Here is a 14,884-nt window from a genome sequence, read left to right on the forward strand (position 1 = left end):
CGCACTTTCTAGTCACTGGATCAACAAAATCTAATAAGGGGAGAAAACGTGTTTATATTTTAAATATTAAGCAGAATAAAACGATGAAATACAAAGTAATGGGATTAGCTCACCCTCCAAATTTGGTATAAAGAGATACTGTATACATCCCAGGTTGGCTGGAATCTCTCACAACAAAGCCTCCTTCTTTATCCTGTAAAGTAAATGAATTGAAAATTAAAACCTTTGCAAAATAATATTCAACCAAACGAACATTTCAAAATCATAGTTAGTGGTTGCTTCACCCAAAAAAAAACCCTTGCCATTGGCTAGCAAGGTGAAGAGGGATTTCTAGAGCAATAAAAATTAAGACAGTATTCTTCATAAAACCAAAAGTACTTCACACGTTGGCCAAGCCAGGTAAGGATGGTGGTTTGCCTTCCCTAAAGGACATTAGTGAAGCAGATAGATTTTCAATGATGATCAACGAAGGTAACATGGCTGCTATTAAATTATTTTTTAATAGCAGATTTCCTTTTTTTACAGAATTCAAATTTCATCATCTGCCATGGTTGGACTCGAACCCGCCCCCAGAATCATAAACCATAGAATCTCAACAGTGCAGATATAGAGGCTGTTCAGTCCATCAAGTCTAGATCGACTCTCCGAAAAGCAAACCATACAGACCCATGCTGAGAACGTGCAAACTTACACGGTCACCTGGGTTAGTAGATCAATAGCCCAGTGACATTACCTTTCCCCAAGCAAGTCTATTGAAACTACTTCACTATTCAATAAAATTATAGTTGAACCTCGATATCAACTCCACATTCCTGTACTATTCCAACACCCTTTGCGCCTAACCGACTATCAACAGCAATCTTGAATATACTCATCAACTGCAAATCTGCAGTATGTAATTCCAAAGATTCACAACTGTAAGTGCAGAAATTTTTCTTGAATTCTAAATGGCTGCCCCTTTTTTCTATGATTGCAATCCTTACTTCTCGAAACCCCAACCATGAAAACACTCAGCACTCAAAGGCTTGACATTGCAATGTGATCATCTATTGTCCTTCTGAACTCCAGAGAATAGAAACACCAGCCCACTAATCACAAAAATTAATCCTGTGAAAATTCTTTGTAACCTCCTCTGAGAAAAATGCACCTTTACATCGGTAAGAAGGTTAGAACTCTACGCGGTACCTTAATCTAGCAAACACAGTAGTCTCAGCAAAGCACTTTATAATTTCAACAAGAGTCAAAGAGTCATATAAGCACAGAAAGAGACCCTTCGGTCCAACCAGTCCACGCTGAACATATTCTCAAACTAAACTAATCCCGCCTACCTGCTCCTGGCCCTCATCCCTCCAAACCTTTCTTCTTCTTGTATTTATCTAGATGTTTTTTAAACATTGTAACTATATCCACATCCACCACTTTGAGGAAGTTCATTCCATACGCAAACCAACCTCCTCCTCTCTTAAAAATGCACCCACTAGTCTTGAAATCTCTCATCCTAGGTGTGGGAGAAAATCTGCTTCCCTGTCCACCCACAGCATGGACACAAAGAACATAAGGAACCATGTCTGCCTAAGCCACAACAGAAACCACCAGAGTGCCTCAGCCTTGACCAAACAGGCGAACTAAGACAGTAGGCAGCAAACAAGAGATGACTTAAGCCACTTCCAAACTGGGGAATACACTTCCTGAGTCAGCCTGCCAATAGACTTCCTAGCCCTCGGTAAGCACAACTGCTCCGGAAGCCCTAACGGCAGTCTCACTCCTCACACATACTGGAACTTCACAAAGGATGCTCAGACTGAAAGGTGCCAAGGTACCTTGCTTGCAGACTACCTACAATGGAAACCTATTGATGCCAGGATGTGAAACATTAGCCCCTACTCTCACAATGGATCGGAATCTCCTGACTGGTTGCTGCTATCGGACAGCTGATTGTCCTCCCATTGATTATGTTTTACTCTTGATTGTACTGTACTTCACACCACATTACTGTAGTCCTATAAAACTGCCTGTACTTACTGCTCCAGGAGGAGAACCCTTGATCTATAAGTACACACTGTCAGTTCTGTGTCAGCCTAGTCCATTTCTCTTCCAGTGATATCACTTGTAAGAAACAGTTTGTCAATTTCACCTGATCCACACTTGTGTGGTCTCTGTTCAATTGGGTAATTTCTCCGACACCAGGGAAAAGACAATTACCATTAACTCTATCGACATCTCTAACTGAAGTGTAGAAGATTGACTTTGTATATTTCAGTGAAAAGTCCCAGCCAACCAGCCTTTCTTTATAACTCAAACCTTTCATACCCAACAACATCCATGCTTTATACTGCAACCCCTTTGAAATAAAGGCCCACACACCACTTGCCTTCCCAACAGTTGATTACCTATTAACTTTGTCATGAGCATACAAGGATTCCCAAATTCCTGTGTAGATCAATAATTACTAATTGCAAACCCTCCAGACATATTCAGCTTTTTCTTTCTTCCAACCCAAGTGGATAACTTCAGACTTTCTCACGTTATACAATATCTATCACCGAGTTTGTTAATTACATAACCTGTCTATATCACTTTTCATCCTCCTCATGGCTTAACATACCATCAGCAAATTTGGATATAGTCTCCTCATTCAAGTCATTGATATATATTTTGAATAGCTTAGACTCCAAAAACGATCCTTGTAGCATCTTGCTAGTTAAAGCCTGCCAACGCAAACATAATCTGTTTATTCCTCGGTTTTTTCTGTCAATTACCTAATCCTTATTCATGCTTTCATATTAGCCCCAATCCTATGATTCATGAACTTGCATAACTGCCACTTGTATTTATTAAACAGTTTCTGAAAATCCAATTTATACTGTAATCCTTTATCTACCTCCCACTCATACCTTCACAAAAACAGATGTCAAACATAATTACCCTTTCATAACACTACATACACCTGATCTATTTTGATTTTTCAAGTGCTCTGTTAGCACGTCAATACGGGGTTCCTATTTTCAATACTACCGATGGCAGGTTAAATACTTCCCTTTTGCTACAACTGCCAATACGGATTTAAGAAGAAATAGAAATTTGCACAAAGTTTTATTAATTTGTCAGATTGATAGATGGCGAATTATTTTGACATATGATAATGAAAACAAGCATCGCAGCAATTTTGTGTTTCACCCCTATACCAAGATGTTTGACCGATTTTCACATCAGGATCATCACTAGTGTTTCCTCTTGCTTCACTTTGCAAAAGGTAAAGTTCACAATCTTTCAGGTCCATGCTCCACCTCCCTGACAGAGCAGGTGAAATAAGTCAGTGATATGGAGCAGTGAGATGCCACCTTGGTCAACCTGCACTAACCTCACTTTCATGACAATGTGAGGTGTGACACCCTTTTCCTCATATTAGATCCAGTGCTGGTAAAAGTCGGGTGCGAGTCTGATGCTCCAATGCCATTTGTTTGATTCAATGGGTGAGCTGTTAGTGAGTTGCAGGAGTTGATGGACCATGGCAGATGGTAGAATTCAAACTCTATTAAAAGAAAAGACATCTGGAATGTCAGAAAAATGCATCAAGTTCTGTAATGTCCTTTAGGGAAGGAAACTACCTCCTTATCTGGTTGACTCCTTACCCACATTGCTGTGGTTCTGGAGTCACAGGTAATGTGGTTGACGCTGCCCTCAGTTGCTAGAAAGTCTCAAAAAAGAAATGAAACCAAATAGACCACATGGCATTGACCTAGGTACCAGAAACGATAACTGCAAAACTCTCCCTGTCAGCACTGAAAAAAGTCCTTCTCAGTAAAATATTGGGACTGGAGACAACTGTCTTAGACTAGTCAAGCAACAGGCTTCATAGCGATATTCTGAGAAACATGACTTATAAACAATATCCCAGTCACCACCAACACCATCCCTGGATACGTTCGGTCCCAACAGTAGGACAGATCCAGCAGAGGTGGTTGCACAATGGTGTACAGTCAGGAATGGGTTGCCCTGGGAGTACTCATCATTGACTCTAGACACCACGAAGAATAGCAACATCAGTTCAAACATGGTCAAGGAAACATCCTCAGTTACCACATAATGCCCACCTCAACTGTTGATGAATAAGTACACCTCCATTCTGAACAACACTTGGAGGAGCAAGGGTACATAAGGTACTGTGGGTGGGGGATTTCAATGTTTAGCACCAAAGAGGCTCAGCAGTAGCTCTACTGATTGAGCTGGTCAAATCCTAAGAGACCAGATTGGGTCTATGGCAGATAGTGAGAGAACCACAAGTGGGTAAAACACAATTGACTTCGTCCTCACCAACCAGCCTGTCCCAGTTGCATCTGTCCATGATAATATCATTAAGAGTGGCCACTGCACAGTGCTTATGGAGATGAAGCTCTGTCTCCACATTCAGAACACCTTACATCATGTCGTGTGGAACGATCACCATGCTAAATTGGACAGACCTTGAACAGAAATAGCAGCTCAAGACGGGGCATCCATGAGATGCTGGGTCATCAACAGCAGCAGAATTGTACTCCAGTATCATCTGTGACCTCATGGTTTGGCATATCCTCCATTCTCTCATTACCATCAAGCCAGCAGATACAGGAGGGCTTGCCAGGAGCAGCACCACATACACCTAACAATGTGTCAACCTGCTGAAGCTAAAAAACAGGACCACTTGTGTGCCAATTAGCATAAGCAAAGAACAATAAATAGATTAGACCTAAGCTCCACAGTCCTGCCACATTCAGCAATGAATGGTGGTGGACAAGTAAACTCATTGGAGGAGCAGGCTCAACAAATATCCCATATTCATTGATGGGATGAGCCTAGCTCATCAAAGGACAAGGCCGAGATATTCTTGATCATTTTCAGCCAGAGCGCTGATTGGATGATCCATCTCCACCTCCTCCAGAGATGCTAGCTTACAGCCAATGTACACAATATCAAGAATCGGTTGGAGCACTGGATACCGCAAATACTATAGGCACAGACAACATTCAGGCAATATTACTTAATACATGCTCCAACACTTGCCATGCCCTGAACCAAGCTGTTATGGTACAGATACAACACTGGCATCTACCTAACAAAGCCCAGGTATGTGCTCCACATACAATGTAAGACAAAAATCGGACGCAGCCAATTACGACCTGATAGGTTGATCCTATCATTAGCAAAATGATGGAAAGTATAATCTATTGTGCTATCAAACAGCATCTGCTTAGCAATAACCTGCTCAGTGATACCCATTTCTGTTTCTGCCACAGCTCATGACCTCGTTACAGCCTTGGTTCAAACACTGACATAAAAGCTTATGTCCGTCAAAGGTGAAAGTGACTGCTTTTGATATTAGACCTCGTGTCTGACATTGAGGAGCCCTAACAAACCTAGAGTCAATAAGAAAATTCTCCAATGATTGGAGTCATACATAGCACAAAGAAAGAGGTTTGTGGTTACTGGAAGTCAGTCAACACAGGACATCTCTGCAAGAGATCCTCTGGGTAATGTCCTAGGCTCAATCATTTTCAGCTGCTTTATCAACAAATTTCCCTCCATCCTAAGGTCTGAAATCGGCTGTTCACTGATGATTGCACAATGTTAAGCATAATTTGCAACTCTTCAGGTACTGAAGCAATCTGTGTTCAAATACAGCAAGGCCTGGGCTGAAAAGCGGCATGTACAATTTGTGCTACAAAATGAATCTTTATTATTACCCTTTGACATTCAGCGGTGTTACCATCACTGAATTCTACACTAGCAACATTCTGGGGTTTACCATTGATCAGAAACTCAACAGAACTCTCAACATTAACACAGTGGCTACGAGAGCAGGTCAGAGTCCAAGAATCTTACAGCAAATAACTTATCTCATGATACCCCAATGCCCATCCACCATCGACAAGACACATATCAGGAATGTGATGGAATACTCCCCACTTGTCTGGATGTATGCAGCTTCAACAACAATCAAAATAAAATTGGCATCATCCAGACAAAGCAACTCAGTTGATTGGCATCACATCCATACTCAGTAGCAGTAGTATGTATTATCTAGAACATGCACTGCAGAAATTCACCAAGGCTCGTTTGACAGCACATTCCAAACTCTCAAGCATTTCCATTAAGTAGGACAAGAACTGCAGACACATGGAAACACCATCATCTGCAAGTTCCTCTCCAAGCCATCCACCATCCTGACTTGGAAATATATTGTTCCTTTAGTGTCTGCTTGGTAATAAAGCTAAAATTCCCTTCCTAATGGTATTGAGAGTCTACCTGCAGTGGTTCATGATGCAGCCCACTACCACATTCTCAAAGGCAACTCTGAATGGAAAATAAAAGTTAGCCCAACCTATGATGCCCACACCTGCATAAATTAATAAAATATTTTGTGGACATCAACATTTTATAGTGAAGGAGTATGATGATCAAATTATTGACTTTTAATCGTATTGGCTTTGCAAAGAATATTAGCCTTGACAGTTACATAATATAATGGGAATTTTAAGTGTTTAGTCAAACACCAAACAAGTGGACATTATCTACATTTTGTATCTCATTGAAAGGAAAGCGCATCCAATGATGCACGACTCCAAATGATGGCGATTCTAGATCAGCAGAGCGAATACTAAAGTTCTTGCAGTATAAGATAATGGTCCTGATGAGGTTAACATTCGTATGACATTGGATTCACTCATTCTATTGATATCATACACAGACTGAGGTTGGAAACAAGGAGTTCTTCGCTAGCTTTTGGAAGGTCAGATTTATTTGTATCAGGTCCCAAACATCCCAGTCATTAAGTATGACCAGACGTCAAAACGTTTATCTGCTGATTTTTAGCTATCTCGTGCAGAGAAAGGTGGAGAAGTCAATCTTGGAAAACAGTGCCAATCTTAGGAATGGTGGGTGAATGCCGATCCCAGAGAGAAGGCTGGATTTAAAGAAGTCCAAATCAGATGGCTGCTTTGTCAATACTTAAGTTACTTAGTACTTCATTTCTCAATATAACCCCCATTCTAGCCTCTTCATATTCTGCACTATTTCCATAAACCCAGATATAAGCCCAACTAGACTTCAACCATAGCCCAGTACCAATGGACGATTTGCACTCTTGGTATCAGATCAACATTTCTTCCCTTACTCTCAGACCGCTGTTCTTTTAATCCTGCTTCCATTTTAGATTGCCTTTTCCAAACTCTCCAATTTTTAATTCCAAATTCTTCTTCTTAAGCAGTCAAAGATGGCTTGCGTCTACACAAAGGTATGAGACAATGGCTGAATCCAATTCACAACCTACTGTCTCTGTCACAGGTAGGACAGTGATTGGTGGAACGGGCACCTGGTAATAGTGAGGAGATGCCTGGGTTGCCACATACTCCTTTCAATGTCAATGCTTGACTTCAGCTTTCTGTCAGCAATGAGACTGGAGATAGTCAGATCCTTTATTTTGGGATCTTGGGGCAGGGTTTCCCCAAGATCAATGGGAAGGTTGAACTGTTCAAGGAAGCTATGAAGGTTCTGTTAATCATTTTCTCTACTGTCCTGGGGCATGCTTGCCATGTCGAAGCTCCAAGTACAGCAGTTATTTTGGAGGTTTGTGTCAGAGATGCAGAATAAATAATGCAATACTGCATTCACAAGCCCTACTATGAGTGGGGTAGGGGGCGTTTACTGAAGCAGATGGCGCAATTTATTTTTAGCATCTCAGTTAGCCATTTACTTTTTTTTAAAAATCATTTTACACATGTACATATAATTTGCTCCCTCCCCCTTCTTTTTGTTCTGTTTAAAACATTATTCATGTTTAACAAACATCCATTTCTGATTAATATTGCATTTAAATTTAAATTAATTCATAATTAGTTCACAGCTTCTGAGAAGCTAGATGATTGAACTCATCAAGATCAATGATATTACACAACAGATGGATATTTTACACACTTTGCACCAGTCAATCATTGAAAAACTGTCAATTCTGAATTATACGCACACGCTCACTGAAACTCCCCTTTCTTGTTCTTAAAATTGCTGAAATAATGGTGGGCCAAAAGATGGAGAAGTTTAAGAACAGAGTCGCAGAATGTAAGACCATAAGATAAAAGAGCAGGCAGCTAGTTTCATGAAATATTGAGGAGGTAGTAACTATGAGGAAATAGCATGATAGAAATGTTGAGGCCTGAGGCAGATCAGCCATGATCTTATGGAATGACAGTGCAGGTTTAAGGGGCTGAATGCTCTACTCCTGCTCCCACTTATGTTCTTGTTGTGGTTTTATTTTCAGTATTGGAATGAATGTACATGAAGAAATAGCTCAGTTCTGAATCAAGCAGCATGTTGAGAATCAGTATTTACTGATGAGATGTGAGATGGCACTCAGGGAACACATTGTAGGCACAAACAAAGGAATGGCTTTGTTAACGTTGAAGAAAATTGTGGTTTATTATATATTAGCTAGGAAATTATAAACTGGAGCAACAAATGTGTAGCAATAGAAGAGCAGAAAAACAGAGCTAGGTGTGTTAGTACACAGGGTGAAAATCAATCAACAGTTTTGGATGAGATTGCCAAATGGCAACATATAAGTGGCTACTGGGCAGTACAGTAGCTCAGTGGTTAGCACTGCAGCTCAGCGGTTAGCACTGTTGCCACAGCACCAGGAACCTAGGATCGATTCCAGCCTCGGGCGATTGTCCATGTGGAGTTTGCACATTCTGCCTCTGCGTGGGTTTCCTCCAGGTGCTCCAGTGCAGGTTAGATGAATTGCCATACTAAATTGTCCATAGTGTCCAAGGACGTGTAGGTTAGGTGCATTAGTCAGGGGTGAACATAGAATAATAGGGTAGGGCAATGGGTCTGAGTAGGCTACTCTTTAGAGGTTCAACGTGGACTTGTTGGGCCAAATGCCCTGTTTCCACTCTAGGGATTCTATGAAGAGGAAACTGGTGGGGACATGATACATGACCAGTAGTCTTGCTCACTGTTCAAAGAATTGACACAAAACACAGATTCATGGTGTAATGCACAATTGTTAAGTAACTTCCAGACATGATAGCTTTCTTCAACTGAGGACACGAAAAGTAGCAGTGGGGCCAGAGATCAGCAGATCCTCATGGTCGTCTGTGTCATTGAAGTAGTGGCTGCTGTTGCCAATGTACTCAAGATTGACAAGAGATTGATATCAAAGGTAAGAAAGGGTAGGAGGGGGATTTCAGCATGGGGGATGTCACGGGGGAACTCCATCAGACACCCAGAATGTCAGGCAATGAATGCCCGTCACCTCAGAGGCAGCCAGTAATCCAACAGCATTTGCCAAGCAACCTTCACGAGACAGAGGAAATCTGTGCAACTCTCTTGTAATCTCTCATCAACCATTTAATTGTGGAGGGCTGACGGATAATGAGTGTCACTGGCTCATTAAACTTGAACTTGATTGACATCTAATCACCAGTAGCTGGGAATTCCATGTCGGCCGTTCTGCCCTGGGAAGCAATTGTGAAGATTTTTCCACTACAGTGAGACTTGCGTGGGCCTTCTCTTGCAATTAAGTGTGTCATGATTCACCCCATGACGGGGTGGGTTTAGTGTATCCAAACTGAATAAGTCTTGGACGGCTTAGTTGAATATTAAACATGGAGTTAAATTTCCAATTAATACGAAGAATATATTTTGCCATTACCTCAGATCTCAATAACTGTTCTGCTTTACTTCTATTTGCATTTTTGCAATACCACCTAAATAAAAATGGAGAAAAAGGCAGAAGTTAGGCACAATTTCCAGCAAACTAGATATTCAATATTATTGCTGTGAATGAACAAAATCAAAAACAAAATACAATACATGTAAAGTTTGTAGTCTGTTATTGTGAGGGATCTGCGTGTGAACTGGCTGATCTGGGTTATGGAGTACTTTGGAAAATCCATTGAAAGTGAAGGTGGTTCAACAATTCTAATTATTAAACAACAACAGCCTTAAAGCTGACAAATGCTGCAAACATCTAGCATCTATTGGAGTCTGCCCCAGTACTATAACTCAGTGAGAATCTTGTTTCATGTTATTCTAAAATAACAATTAACATAGAGTCATAGAGATGTACAGCATGGAAAAAACCCTTTGGTCCAACCTGTCCATGTCGACCAGATATCCCAACCCAATCTAGTCCCACCTGCCAGCACCCGGCCCATATCCCTCCAAACCCTTCCTATTCATATACCCATCCAAATGCCTCTTAAATGTTGCAACTGTACCAGCCTCCACCACATCCTCTGGCAGCTCATTCCATACACATACCACCCTCTGCGTGAAAAAGTTGCCCCTTAGGTCTCTTTTATATCTTTGCCCTCTCACCCTAAACCTTTGCCTTCTAGTTCTGGACACCCCGACCCCAGGGAAAATACTTTGCCTATTTACCCTATCCATGTCCCTCATAATTTTGTAAACCTCTACAAGGTCACCCCTCAGCCTCCAACGCTCCAGGGAAAACAGCCTCAGCCTATTCAACCTCTCCCTATAGCTCAAATCCTCCAACCCTGGCAACATCCTTGTAAGTCTTCTCTAAACCCTTTCAAGTTTCACAACATCTTTCCGATAGAAAGGAGACCAGAATTGCATGCAATATTCCAACAGTGGCCTAACCAATATCCTGTACAGCTGCAACATGACCTCCCAACTCCTGTACTCAATACTCTGACCAATAAAGGAAAGCATACCAAATGCCTTCTTCACTATCCTATCTTCCTGCAACTCCACTTTCAAGGAGCTATGAGCCTGCACTCCAAGGTCTCTTTGTTCAGCAACATTCCCTCGGACCTTACCATTGAGTGTATAAGTCCTGCTATGATTTGCTTTCCCAAAATGCAGCACCTCGCATTTATCGGAATTAAACTCCATCTACCACTTCTCAGCCCATTGGCCCATCTGGTCGAGATCCTGTTGTAATCGGAGGTAACCCTCTTCACTGTCCACTACATCCCCAATTTTGGTGTCATCTGCAAACTTACTAACTGTACCTCTTATGCTCACATCCAAATCATTTATGTAAATAACAAAAAGTAGTGGACCTAGCACCGATCCTTATGGCACTCCACTGGTTACAGGCCTCCAGTCTGAAAAACAACCCTCCACCACCACCTTCTGTCTTCTACCTTTGAGCCAGTTCTGTATCCAAATGGTTAGTTCTCCCTGTATTCCATGAGATCTAACCTTACTAATCAGTCTCCCATGGGGAACCTTGTCAAATGCCTTACTGAAGTCCATATTGATCACATCTACTGCTCTGCCTTCATCAATCTTCTTTGTTACTTCTTCAAAAAACTCAATCAAGTTTGTGAGACATGATTTCCTACACACAAATCCACGTTGACTATCCCTAATCTGTCCTTGCCTTTCCAAATACATGTACATCCTGTCCCTCAGGATTCCCTCCAACAACTTGCCCACCACTGAGGTCAGGCTCACTGGTCGAAAGTTCCCTGGCTTGTCCTCACCACCCTTCTTAAACAGTGACACCACATTTGCAAACCTCCAGTCTTTTGGCACCTCACCTGTGACTATCGATGATACAAATATCTCAGCAAGAGGCCCAGCAATCACTTCTCTAGCTTCCCACAGAGTTCTCAGGTGTACCTGATCAGGTCCTGGAGATTTATCCACCTTTACCCGTTTCAAGACATCCAGCACTTCCTCCTCTGTAATCTGTACATTTTGCAAGATGTCACCACCTATTTCCCTACAGTCTATATCTTCCATATCCTTTTCCACAGTAAATACGGATGCAAAATATTCATTTAGTATCTCCCCCATTTTCTGTGGCTCCACACAAAGGCTGCCTTGCTGATCTTTGAGGGGTCCTATTCTCTCCCTAGTTACTCTTTTGTCCTTAATATATTTGTAAAAACCCTTTGGATTCTCCTTAATTCTATTTGCCAAAGCTATCTCATGTCCCCGTTTTGCCCTCCTGATTTTCCTCTCAAGTATACTCCTACTTCCTTTATACTCTTCTAAGGATTCACTCAATCTATCTTGTCTATACCTGACATGTGCTTCCTTCTTTTTCTTAACCAAACCCTCAATTTCTTTAGTCATCCAGCATTCCCTATACATACCAGCCTTCCCTTTCACCATGACAGGAATATACTTTCTCTGGATTCTTGTTATCTCATTTCTGAAGGCTTCCCATTTTCCAGCCGCTCCTCTACCTGCAAACATCTGCCTCCAATCAGCTTTCGAAAGTTCTTGCCTAATACCGTCAAAATTGGCCTTTCTCCAACTTAGAACTTCAACTTTTAGATCTGGTCTATCCTTTTTCATCACTATTTTAAAACTAATAGAATTATGGTCACTGGCCCCAAAGTGCTCCCCGACTGACACCTCAGTCACCTAAGTCCCTGCCTTATTTCCCAAGAGTAGGTCAAGTTTTGCACCTTCTCTCGTAGGTACATCCACATACTGAATCAGAAAATTGTCTTGTACACGCTTAAGAAATTCCTCTCCATCTAAGCCTTTAACACCACGGCAGTCCCAATCGATGCTTGGAAAGTTAAAATCCCCTACCATAATCACCCTATTATTCTTCCAGATAGCTGAGATTTTCTTACAAGTTTGTTTCTCAATTTCCCTCTGACTGTTAGGGGGTCTATAGTACAATCCCAATAAGGTGATCATCCCTTTCTTATTTCTCAGTTCTACCCAAATAACTTCCCTGGATGTATTTCCGGGAATATCCTCCCTCAGCACAGCTGTAATGCTATCCCTTATCAAAAATGTCACTCCCCCTCCTCTCTTGCCTCCCTTTCTATTCTTCCTGTAGCATTTGTATCCTGGAACATGATCCACTGTGATTTTAACAAGACATGAAATAAATTTTGAACCGAAGTCAGAATCTTAAATTATTATATATTGACTAGTTTTAAACACTAGTAATGAATAGCTAGTATTTATAGAATGCTCATTTTGTTGTATTATATTCTCAAACAATCATTGTCCAGGTTTGAATACATGAAGAAACCATACTTTTGTTTTCACTTGACAGCATTTTGTGGTTAATTTTAAAAACTGGACTTAACAGAGGGTTTGGGGGTGGGGGGAGGGGGCGGTGCCACAGTCTATTTTAAAAGGAAAAATAAATAAGAAAACACTTCTGTTATGAAAAGAAGAGGAGAATTCCATTTCCCTCTCTCCCCATCCATAACAACATAAATCAGAGCCATCAGGTTCTCAACCTTTCTACCAATGGGAGTAATTTCTCTCTGAAAATGTGTTGCTGGAAAAGCACAGCAAGTCAGGCAACATCTAAGGAAAAGGAGAATCGACGTTTTGGGCTTAAGCCCTTCTTCAGGACTTATGCCCGAAACGTCGATTCTCCTGTTCCTTGGATGCTGCCTGACCTGCTGCGCTTTTCCAGCAACACATTTTCAGCTCTGATCTCCAGCATCTGCAGTCCTCACTTTCTCCTCCTTAATGTTAATTGTAACTTGCTTGCCTTAGTACTATCTTAATGCATACTTCACAGAATCCATATGCACTAACAATCACTTTGTCAAACTGCCCCTGCTACCCTCATTGATCCACATATATATATATATATATATATATCCTCAAATCTTTCTGAAGAATCCCTTTTAGAATAGCATCCTTTATTTGATACTCCTATTCCTCACTCATTACATTTCACATTGGCTATAAATTGATTGGAGACTTGCTGAACATCACAGGATTTTCAGAACAATCCTTTTGATGATGTCTGGCAAAACCATTTCTGGATGGGGCAATGAACACACATGTACAGAAATGCAGCTCTTTAAAACAATGTTGTTTGATAATTAATTGCCTTCAGTCTGGCATGAAACAAAAAAGTGAAAAAACTTAGCATCTCATACTTGGTGCTAATATAATTAGGTTTTCATCTAAATATCCATTGTACAAGTTTGTTAATTATTACATTCAGATATTCTGTCCCGTTCATTCTCTGCATTAACTGTCCTCTCAATCTGAGACCACAAATTTGCTACTTGAGGAACATCAGTTCAGACAATAAAATAACCCGAGTCAACAGCTTTAAATGCTATTCTTGGTTTTCGGTTGGTAGCCAGTTCGCTGTCGCAGTTATTGTACACTCTGGAGCTGTAGTTTTCTCACTGCTTACAGAGTCTCTTTCCCAAATTCCATACTGAAAACAATTTAACATTATGCAGGTGTGACATCACAAGTTCATCGGCGTATGCATCTTTGAATCATGGTGACCATTCCTGCATTGTAACACACACTGTTGATGCAATTTTTTGAATGTATGAGAAAGACATATCAAAATAATGTCCTTTATGACTTCAAAATGATTCTGAAATGCTTTAAGGCGATGAAGTACTTCTGAAGTGTAGTCACCGTTGTACTGTAGCAGACAACTTTCTTACACCAAGGTCCTACAGACAGCAATGATCAAGTGATAAATGTTATGCAGTATACTGAAAAGATAGCCCTACTGCACTCCAAAAAGTGTCATGGGATGTTTTGCATTCAACCAAGGGCAAGGTAGGTTTCAGTTTTAACATCTCATATAAAGGACTGCTTACCTGACAGAGAACACACCCTTAGTCCTAAGTAGAAATGCCAATCTACATTATGCAATCAACTCTTTGGAGGAGAACTTGAAACTGAGCACCATGCATCCAAAATCATATTCTTTGAGTAACTAACACCACAATGGAACAATTCAAACATACACAGTATGGCACTTATGGGACCAGGAGTGTGCCGATTGATCAAATATTCCAGGTAGTCAATAGGTCTACATAATCAATGTAAAATTACATACGAAACACAATACAATGCAGGGGACAAACATATCACTGTTATACTTTATTTACAGCATAAATCACAAATA

At 40.9% G+C, this 14,884-nt stretch overlaps 1 protein-coding gene across 4 annotated transcripts in view; it reads right to left on the bottom strand.

Annotated features, from left to right (window-relative positions):
• tec (tec protein tyrosine kinase) overlaps nt 1-14,884 on the bottom strand; it is a 143,400-nt gene that overhangs the window by 41,013 nt on the left and 87,503 nt on the right. For all 4 annotated transcript variants that reach the window (XM_072568897.1, XM_072568886.1, XM_072568868.1 and 1 more), the window contains 2 exons: nt 9,686-9,740; nt 114-193 (listed from right to left, as the gene is read on the bottom strand). In XM_072568897.1, the coding sequence (XP_072424998.1) occupies nt 114-193; nt 9,686-9,740 (135 nt within the window). The remainder of the gene's footprint in view (nt 1-113; nt 194-9,685; nt 9,741-14,884) is intronic.

This window comes from Chiloscyllium punctatum, chromosome 1 (genome assembly GCF_047496795.1).
Source record: "Chiloscyllium punctatum isolate Juve2018m chromosome 1, sChiPun1.3, whole genome shotgun sequence".
Classification (NCBI taxonomy): Eukaryota; Metazoa; Chordata; class Chondrichthyes; order Orectolobiformes; family Hemiscylliidae; genus Chiloscyllium; species Chiloscyllium punctatum.